This window comes from Oncorhynchus gorbuscha, linkage group LG06 (genome assembly GCF_021184085.1).
Source record: "Oncorhynchus gorbuscha isolate QuinsamMale2020 ecotype Even-year linkage group LG06, OgorEven_v1.0, whole genome shotgun sequence".
Classification (NCBI taxonomy): Eukaryota; Metazoa; Chordata; class Actinopteri; order Salmoniformes; family Salmonidae; genus Oncorhynchus; species Oncorhynchus gorbuscha.
This window is the reverse complement of record NC_060178.1, coordinates 29,739,650-29,750,079: the sequence shown is the minus strand read 5'-3', so window position 1 is coordinate 29,750,079 and position 10,430 is coordinate 29,739,650. Positions and strand designations below refer to the sequence as shown.

The 10,430-nt window shown below is 47.0% G+C and overlaps 1 protein-coding gene across 1 annotated transcript in view; it reads right to left on the bottom strand.

Annotated features, from left to right (window-relative positions):
• Nucleotides 1-9,036: 9,036 nt before the first annotated feature.
• The window catches only part of LOC124037084 (leucine-rich repeat-containing protein 52-like), a 27,779-nt gene continuing 26,385 nt past the window's right edge, over nucleotides 9,037-10,430 (bottom strand). Inside the window, exon 2 of the mRNA XM_046351724.1 lies at nucleotides 9,037-10,147. Coding sequence (XP_046207680.1) covers nucleotides 9,819-10,147 — 329 coding nt within the window. The 3' untranslated portion in view covers nucleotides 9,037-9,818. The remainder of the gene's footprint in view (nucleotides 10,148-10,430) is intronic.

The window sequence follows — 10,430 nt, the reverse complement described above, 5'->3', positions numbered from 1 at the left end:
GTCGCCCCCTCCAACCACTGTCGCCATTCGCCTAGGGCTAAGCGGATGGCGAGCAGTTCACGGTTACCCACATCATAGTTGCGCTCAGATGGCGACAGGCGATGAGAAAAATAAGCGCAAGGATGAACCATCAGACTGGGAGCGCTGGGATAGAATGGCTCCCACGCCTACCTCTGAAGCGTCAACCTCGACAATGAATTGTCTGGTGACGTCAGGAGTAACGAGGATAGGAGCGGACGTAAAACGTTCTTTTAGAAGATCAAAAGCTCCCTGGGCGGAACCGGACCACTTAAAACACGTCTTGACAGAAGTAAGAGCTGTGAGAGGGGCAGCAACTTGACCGAAATTACGAATGAAACGCCGATAGAAATTAGCGAAACCTAAGAAGCGCTGCAACTCGACACGTGACCTTGGAACGGGCCAATCACTGACAGCTTGGACCTTAGCGGAATCCATCTGAATGCCTTCAGCGGAAATAACGGAACCGAGAAAAGTAACGGAGGAGACATGAAAAGAGCACTTCTCAGCCTTTACGTAGAGACAATTCTCTAAAAGGCGCTGTAGAACACGTCGAACGTGCTGAACATGAATCTCGAGTGACGGAGAAAAAATCAGGATATCGTCAAGATAGACAAAAACAAAAATGTTCAGCATGTCTCTCAGAACATCATTAACTAATGCCTGAAAAACAGCTGGCGCATTGGCGAGACCGAACGGCAGAACCCGGTACTCAAAATGCCCTAACGGAGTATTAAACGCCGTTTTCCACTCGTCCCCCTCTCTGATGCGCACGAGATGGTAAGCGTTACGAAGGTCCAACTTAGTAAAGCACCTGGCTCCCTGCAGAATCTCGAAGGCTGATGACATAAGGGGAAGCGGATAACGATTCTTAACCGTTATGTCATTCAGCCCTCGATAATCCACGCAGGGGCGCAGAGTACCGTCCTTCTTCTTAACAAAAAGAACCCCGCCCCGGCCGGAGAGGAAGAAGGCACTATGGTACCGGCGTCAAGAGACACAGACAAATAATCCTCGAGTGCCTTACGTTCGGGAGCCGACAGAGAGTATAGTCTACCTCGAGGAGGAGTGGTCCCCGGAAGGAGATCAATACTACAATCATACGACCGGTGAGGAGGAAGGGAGTTGGCTCGGGACCGACTGAAGACCGTGCGCAGATCATGATATTCCTCCGGCACTCCTGTCAAATCGCCAGGTTCCTCCTGAGAAGTAGGGACAGAAGAAATGGGAGGGATGGCAGACATTAAACACTTCACATGACAAGAAACGTTCCAGGATAGGATAGAATTACTAGACCAATTAATAGAAGGATTATGACATACAAGCCAGGGGTGACCCAAAACAACAGGTGTAAACGGTGAACGAAAAATCAAAAAAGATATAGTCTCACTGTGGTTACCAGATACTGTGAGAGTTAAAGGTAGTGTCTCAAATTTGATACTGGGAAGATGACTACCATCTAAGGCAAACATGGGCGTAGGCCTGTCTAACGGTCTGAAAGGAATGTTATGTTTCCGAACCCATGCTTCGTCCATGAAACAACCCTCAGCCCCAGAGTCAATCAAAGCACTGCATGTAGCACCCGAACCGGTCCAGCGTAGATGGACCGACATAGTAGTACAAGATCTAGATGAAGGGACCTGAGTAGTAGCGCTCACCAGTAGCCCTCCGCTTACTGATGGGCTCTGGCCTCTTACTGGACATGAAATAACAAAATGTCCAGCAACTCCGCAATAGAGGCACAGGCGGTTGGTGATCCTCTGTTCCCTCTCCTTATTCGAGATGCGAATCCCTCCCAGCTGCATGGGCTCAGTCTCAAAGCCAGAGGGAGATGGTTGCGATGCGGAGCAGGGAAACACCGTTGATGCGAGCTCTCTTCCACGAGCCCGGTGACGAAGATCTACCCGTCGTTCTATGCGGATGGCGAGAGCAATCAAGGAGTCCACATCTGAAGGAACCTCCCGGAGAGAATCTCATCCTTAACCACTGCGTGGAGTCCCTCCAGAAAACGAGCGAGCAGCGCCGGCTCGTTCCACTCACTAGAGGCAGCAAGAGTGCGAAACTCAATGGAATAATCCGTTATGGACCGTTCACCTTGGCATAAGGAAGCCAGGGCCCTAGAAGCCTCCTCACCAAAAACTGAACGGTCAAAAACCCGAATCATCTCCTCTTTAAAGTTCTGGAATCTGTTAGAGCAATCAGCCCTTGCCTCCCAGATAGCTGTGCCCCATTCTCGAGCCCGGCCAGTAAGGAGTGAAATGACGAAAGCAACCCGAGCTCTCTCTCTAGAGTATGTGTGGGGTTGGAGAGAGAACACAATCTCACACTGCGTGAGAAAGGAGCGGCACTCAGTGGGCTGCCCGGAGTAGCAAGGTGGGTTATTAACCCTGGGTTCAGGAGGCTCGGCAGGCCAGGGAGTAACAGGTGGCACGAGACGTAGACTCTGGAACTGTCCAGAGAGGTCGGAAACCTGAGCGGCCAGGTTCTCCACGGCATGGCGAGCAGCAGACAATTCCTGCTCGTGTCTGCCGAGCATGGCTCCTTGGATCTCGACGGCAGTGTAACGAGCGTCTGAAGTCGCTGGGTCCATTCTTTGATCGGTTCCTTCTGTTATGCAGGTGAAGGAGGACCCAAACGCGACTTAACAGAAACAGAGTTTATTAATGCTCAAAACCGAATAACTGAAATCCTCTAGATAGTAGAGGGGAAAACAACTGGAGAAGCGGCCACAGACTGCAGGTCGCTTCGGGTAGGCGCAGGCCGTAGTCAACTGAGACACCTGCTCACACGCAGCGTCTGAAGAAGGCACAAACACGACAGGACAGGGTGATACACAATCACGGCAAAAAACACGACAGGACAGGGCGAAACGCAATTACAGCATGGAATACAAAACAAGGAACCGATGGAACAGGAACGGATCACAAAGGAATAAATAGGGAGTCTAATCAGGGGAAAGGATCGGGAACAGGTGTGGGAAGACTAAATGATGATTAGGGGAATAGGAACAGCTGGGAGCAGGAACGGAACGACAGAGAGAAGAGAGAGCGAGAGAGTGAAAGGGGGAGGGGGAGAGAGAGGGATAGAACCAAACAAGACCAGCAGAGGGAAACGAATAGCATGGGGAGCACAGGGACAAGACATGACAATAAATGACAAACATGACAACCAATAATAAGAAGAGACTTGTTGGGGCAAGAACATGAGCAATGGACAATAGTTATGTCAAGATCACAGATTTTAGAGAAACAACAAATGTCGGTACATATAAGTGTCTTATATCGTCTGAAAACGTAAATTATTGTTAATATAACTGCACTGTCCAATTTCCTAGATAGTAGCTATTACTGTGAAAAAATGCCATGCTATTGTTTGAGAAGAGCTCCTAACAACAAAACACTTTTTTTCACCACGATAGGTTTGATAAATTCACCTCCAAATTCACCTCCTTCATGGCACGTCAATGACGCGGGCGGTCATCACTTGAACAACTGTATCTTTGTCAAACAAAGCTAGCTAGATAACCAAAGAGCTGGGCTTTACGTGAAACCATGTATATGTCGTAAAATGTGCTACTAACCTTGTACGACAGCATGCCTTTTCATTTTGGACAAAAATTATAAGGATATTCATATTTATGAAATTATGAAAACGAGTTGTTTTTCAAATGTTATAACTTATAATATGGCTACTAATACTTGGAAAGTCCAAGTCCAAGTATACAGATTTGATGATATTCTTGTAGAAAAATATATGAATGCGAATGTCTCCTTCACGATTTGCCCAAATGTACCTGGGGACTTCACACTAATAGTCTTGTAGTTCATTCATACTTCAAGTTATCTATCTGAAACTTTGCACATATACTGCCATCTTGTGGACATTACAACCAGAGTGATGGATAGAACTTTGACCTTTCTGTTGCATTTCAAAGGTGGTGGTAAGAAAAAGACTGTTTTTTTTTCTTTTGTATTTTCTTCTACCAGATCTAATGTGTTATATTCTCCAACATTCAATTCACATTTCCACAAACTTCAAAGTGTTTCCTTTCAAATGGTAGCAAGAATATGCATATCCTTGCTTCAGGGCCTGAGCTACAGGCAGTTAGATTTGGGTATGACATTTAGGCGAAAATTGAAAAAAAGGGGGCTATCCCTAAGAAGTTTTAGCAGATCTCTCCATGTGTTGTTCCCACCTTGAAGCATGGAGGAGGAGTTGTGATGGTGTGGGGGTGCTTTGCCGGTGACACTGTCAGTGATTTATTTAGAATTCAAAGCAGACTTACCCAGCATGGCTACCACGACACTCTGCAGTGATATGCCATCCCATTCCAACAGGACAACGACCCAACACACCTCCAGGCTGTGTAAAGGCTATTAGAACAAAAAGTGTGGCTACTTTGAAGAATCAAAAATCTAAAATATATTTTGATTTGTTTAACGCTATTTTAGTTACTACATGATTCCATATGTATTATTTCATAGGTTTGATGTCTTCACTAATATTCTAGAACGTAGAAAATAGTTAAAATAAAGAAAAACCCTTGAATGAGTAGGTGTGTTCAAACTTTTGACTGCTAGTGTATATACACAGAGAGAGAGAGAGAGAGTGAGAGACACGCTAGCAGTGTGTGTGTGTGTGTCCAACTGGTATGGTGATGGTTCAGTGGACTGCCTGAAACCGGCCCACTGCAGAGCAGACTGGAGACACACACACACACACACACACACACACACACACACACACACACACACACACACACACACACACACACACACACACACACACACACACACACACACACACACACACACACTGGGCTCTCCCCCGGGTGTATTCTCATATCTGCATTGTCTACTCTGTCTGGACGAGCTCATTATGGGACAGAGGTCTGTGAAGCGACGAAGCCCTAGTGTGTTTGTGTGTGTGTCTAACTCTGCAACCCCCCGGTGTGTGTGTGTGCAGAACAGGGGCATGTGATCGATAGACTGTGACCAGCACAATAAATGATTTAGAGCCGAACAGAGCTTTAAGACTTCTTGTATGTGTGTGTGCGTGCCTCTTGGTGTGTGTGTGGACCTTAGTCTCAATAAGCATGTGGGTCACCCGTAATACATGTCAGTATTTGACGTCCATCCATGTCTAAGGACGTCGGGAGATGACGTGGAAACCGGTCTCGTGTGGAAACAATGAGCGCTGTTACCTTCAAGTAGGTTTCGGTTTTGTTTTGCTAGGGCGTTGGGGACGGGGATGGCAGATGGGCGTAAACATCTGGTTCTAAAGGTTGCAAGTTCAAATCCAGATATAGAACATTGAAAGAGTTAATGCCTAAACTTAACCTTAAAGACGTCACTTTTGAGAAACATGGATGAACGTCTAATAATGATGTGAGGCTGTGAGAGCTTGTTGCTATATATATGCGATCTGATGCTGTCCTCACAGTTGGTGTTAGCTCTGAAGTTTAGCACATACAGGACGTCTCAGCACAACACACACACACGCACACACGCACACACACAGCCCTGAGCCAGTACACTGGTTCATGACTATAAGGTGCTTCTGGGTTTGGAAACTTTAGGGACTATAAAATCAGTAATCTGTTTCTATGACTGCTCTCCTTGGGTGCATTTCAAACGTTTACAGTACAGATTGTCTTGTCTCCTCTCCTTCATTTCAAGCCTTATAGCAGTGCTTCCCAAACTCGGCCCTGGGGACCCCAAGGGGTGCACTTTTTTCCCCCCTTCCCTAGCACTACACAGCTGATTCAAATAATGAAAACTAAATGATGAGATGATTATTTGCATCAGCTGTGTAGTGCTATGGCAAAAAACAAAACGTGCGCCCTTCTGGTCCCCAGGACCGAGTTTGGGAAACATTGCCCTATAGGGAAACACTAATGCATTTGAAGGAGATGAGGAGAGGAAGCCCCTGTAGACTATTGAGATGCAGCCGTCATCTGATGGCCAACTTACAGCAAGATCATGACGTTCCGCAACAATGAATGCATGACTGTTGAAGGCTGTTTAAAATACCAACCCCCGCACCCCTGAATCAACCATTAGCATGAGCCATGCACAATGATACACTCACAGGACCTCGGCTGAGGTTACAACACGCACACACGTACACACACATACACACGTACACACACGTACACACATACACACACACACACACACACACACACACACACACACACACACACACACACACACACACACACACACACACACACACACACACACACACACACACACACACACACACACACACACACACACAGATATATTGGGGGATGACAGGGGGTTCCAGAAACTACAGGGTGCACACTCCCTGCTCTTATTGGTCAGTTGCGGACATCAGCAAGATTCTAGAACATTGCCCTTGGCGACGGTGACTCGCTTGCCAACAACAGTTCCGTAACAGAGAGAGAACCCTCACACAGACACACATATATACACACCCCAGCCTTCCATCTGTAAACACACCTACCCACACACACACTCTACATGCCCTTTCAGGACCCCCTGTTCTGTTTACATCCCAGCCATTGGGCCCTTCACCCCTTAAACACCCCATCCACGTCTTACACCCCTTACACAACCTGAATCCCCCTGATCCTGTTTCTCTTTCAGTGGTCATATTTATACCCTGCTCTGTCCTATTACGGGTTAACACGTACCCCTCCTGGCCCTCTCTGCATCACAACAGAACACCCAACACCCTCCTGTATCCAGACTGAGCAGCAGATATGTCCTACGGGCCATCTCATCATTCAAAAGATGAGATGGCTGCAGCGTGTGTGTTTGTTTGTGGTATATGTGTGTTTGAAGTAAGGTCATATAGTACATGGGACAGACATCTTAACAGCAGTTTCATCTGTCTTGAGGCTGTGGGTCTGTCGAGACGGTTTAGCTGCTCCTAAGTACATCATCTGATAATGACCAGCTAAAGATCTGACAGTTTAGCTGTGTATCTGTGTCTCTGTGTGTGTGTGTATGTGTGTGTCTGTGTGTGTGTGTCTGTATATGTGTGTCTCTGTGTGTGTGCATGAATGTGTGCGTGTCTACTTGCTTGAGTGCCTGCTTGTTTCTTGTGCTTGCGTGTGTGCATGTAGTGACAGCTAAGGACTTGTCTCCTGAATATAGAGGGATGGAGACAGAGATGGAAAAACAGATGGATGGAGGGGTGCTAATGTTCCTAGACCTAAGGGTCTTAATTTAGCTGTGCCCTTGAGAGGAGTGTGTGTGTGTGTGTGTGTGTGTGTGTGTGTGTGTGTGTGTGTGTGTGTGTGTGTGTGTGTGTGTGTGTGTGTGTGTGTGTGTGTGTGTGTGTGTGTGTGGGGTGGGTGGGTGGGTGGGTGGGTGGGTGGGTGGGTGGGTGGGTGTGGGTGGGTGGGTGTGTGGGTGTGTGTGTGTGTGTGTGTGTGTGTGTGTGTGTGTGTGCGTGCGTGCGTGCGTGCGTGCGTGCGTGCGTGCGTGCGTGTGTGTGTGCGCGTCGGTGTGGATGCATTTCAGTAGGCAGGGACAAGGAGTGTGATCCCCCCACTATAAAAAATATTGCTGATATCCTCCTAATGTTCCACGCCCACATATAGACCCACACACTGATGCTCTCATCAACTTCACTGGAAATAACCCATCTGACTAAACTCAACTCCATGGTGGAGGAAGCTTCTGTTGAGACCAGGCTTTGTGGAATTCAGCTCTGACTACATCGATTTGCCCAAGGTCAATACTTCAAAAAATAACAAATATGGAATGCTTACCGTGTACCTATGTTTGCCCTCTGTAGACGCGTGCCTTTTTTTTGTTTGCTGAGATCCATATTTTTTAATAAACCGTTAATCAAACACAACCACCGACTGTTTCCTTGTTGAGATTCAATTGGCACGTGCTCAGTTTGCCCGTTTTAGAGCAACAGCAAGGAGCAAAGAGGCGCTGGTTGTATTTGATTAACATTTATTGAGCAAAAAGGGAAAGGCATGCAACTACAGAGGACAAACATACTGTAGGTACAAGCTGAATTCCTGTATTCAACAAAGCCTGGTCTCTGCTCAACTCCGTTGGTGGAGTTGATCAGGAACTTCCTTCACCATGGAGTTGAGTTTAGTCAGCTAGAAATAATCTGGCTAACAAACACACAAACACTACTCTCGTGTGTGCGCTCTGTACTAATATATGCCATTTAGCAGACGCTTTTATCCAAAGCGACTTACAGTCATGTGTGCATACATTCTACGTATGGGTGGTCCCGGGGATCGAACCCACTACCCTGGCGTTACAAGCGCCATGCTCTACCAACTGAGCTTGAGGTGGACAGAAGGCAGAGAGTGGAGGGTCAGGGTTAGTCTAGACCTATGAATCACTTGTTCCCCCTGGTGAAAGAGATGCAGTCTGATGGTTCTGCCCCAGTTACAGTAGCTATAACTAGGCTGGAACTCAGGGGTGAAAGTCAGGTGGTGCGGCCCGGTACCACATCAAGGCAAAATAAATAGTGTAGGTACGTCGTACCGGTAAAGCATAAGCCTGTCACAATACTTCAAACAAAATGTCATGAAAACTCTCGGCTACTACACCATTATTTATCAATACTGTATATCAGAGGCATAAAAAATGAGCGAATGCACTTGAAAAGGGGCGGTGTGGCCTACGCTCCAAAATGCGATGTGAATCTACGAGAACACTGAAAGTGGACGCAGAAATCCCGCCTAATGACAGTCGTCAGATGTCATTGCACTTTTTTGTTGTTTTGTGTAACGGATATCTCTTTCCCTTCACCACCGTTTTGAGGATGGAAATATGCTGTGAGTGGATGAACGTGCGCGGGGGAGCCGAGTGAAGGAGCCCTTTGAAGTGGCTGTTTGACAATCAGATGAAAACATCATGACTGGTTGTGTTTATGCCACAATAAAAGGTGACACATTTTAAAAGCTAAATGACAAATCTTTACGACTAGGCCCACAGAGGTCCTATTGAATTAATAGGGGTTCTATATGTAATTCTATGATTAGGCCCAAAACATTTAAAAAATAGGAGGCTCATTAAGTTCTACTTTCTACTTTCACCCCTGGTTGGACTAGAGTATGAACCTAACCTATTGTAGACCTAAATACTATGTGTTTATCTGTGTGTCCTTCCCCATAATTATTATTTGAATTCATAGTGCTTTTCTCAAACAAGCACATAACATTGAATGGAGGGTAACTCACTCTTATTATTGCATCACCAGAGAAACCAAACGAGCAGTGTGTGTGTGAGTGTGAGTGTGAGTGAGTGTGTGTGTAACAGTAGGGGGCTTATTGCTCTTAATAGTTCAGAAGTCACTCTGTAGACCTGAAGTGGAAGGCTTATCCCCCCTTGTTGCTCTCTCGCATTCGCACAGACACACTTACACAAAGTTACACACACACACACACACACACACACACACACACACACACACACACACACACACACACACACACACACACACACACACACACACACACACACACACACACACACACACACACACACACACACACACACACACACACACACACACACACACACACACACAGGGTATAATGTCTGTCCTGTTCTCTTCCACTTAGAGACACCCAGTCAGAACAGGACTGTCACTCTACAGAGTCCAAGGTCCCAGTGTCCTTTATTCTCATCTCTCCATCCCTCTTCTTTCCTCCTTTTTGTCTTCAGTGTCCTTCCATCACTCCATTGCTCCTTGTAATGTATCCTCTCTGCTTTCTCTTCTGCCTTTTTATTTTATTTTATTCTCTTCCAGCTGCTCACATCCCGCACTCACACCTGCATGCCAGACTTATTCAGATCCCCGTTCCCCTGATGCCCTCCCCCCATCATCCCTCCGCCCATATGTCTCTCCTCCTCGTCATCACTGTCCATGTCTTCCCCCTTCCTCTTGTTGTATCTCTCGTACAGCACCATGAGGACCCCCATCACCCATGCCGACACGGTACCAGCACTGAAGATGACAAAGCCAATAGCGATAAAGAACAGATAGTCCCAGTAACCCAGGCCCTGGTGGCAGTCTGCCCTCAGCTGCATGCCCACCTCAGCCAGCCGCTGCCCAGACACTTCCGGAGGCCCCTGGCACACTGTCTGACCCTCATCTGGAGAAAGGGAAAGAAAACAGACATGGTAAGGGGGGGTAAAGAAATGGAGCGATGGGGTAGCAAGAGAAGAGCATTAAGGCAGTAGGAGACAGGGATGGGGAGAGAAAGAGTTGAGAGGAGGGAAGAATGGAGGAGAGGGAAAGGTGAAGGAAAGGAAGAATGAAGGTGACGTAGAAGAGAGGGAGCGGGGGTGAGGGGGAAAATAATTCAAGGGAGAGAAATTACCACAATGCAGCTCACACACACACACACACACACACACACACACACACACACACAC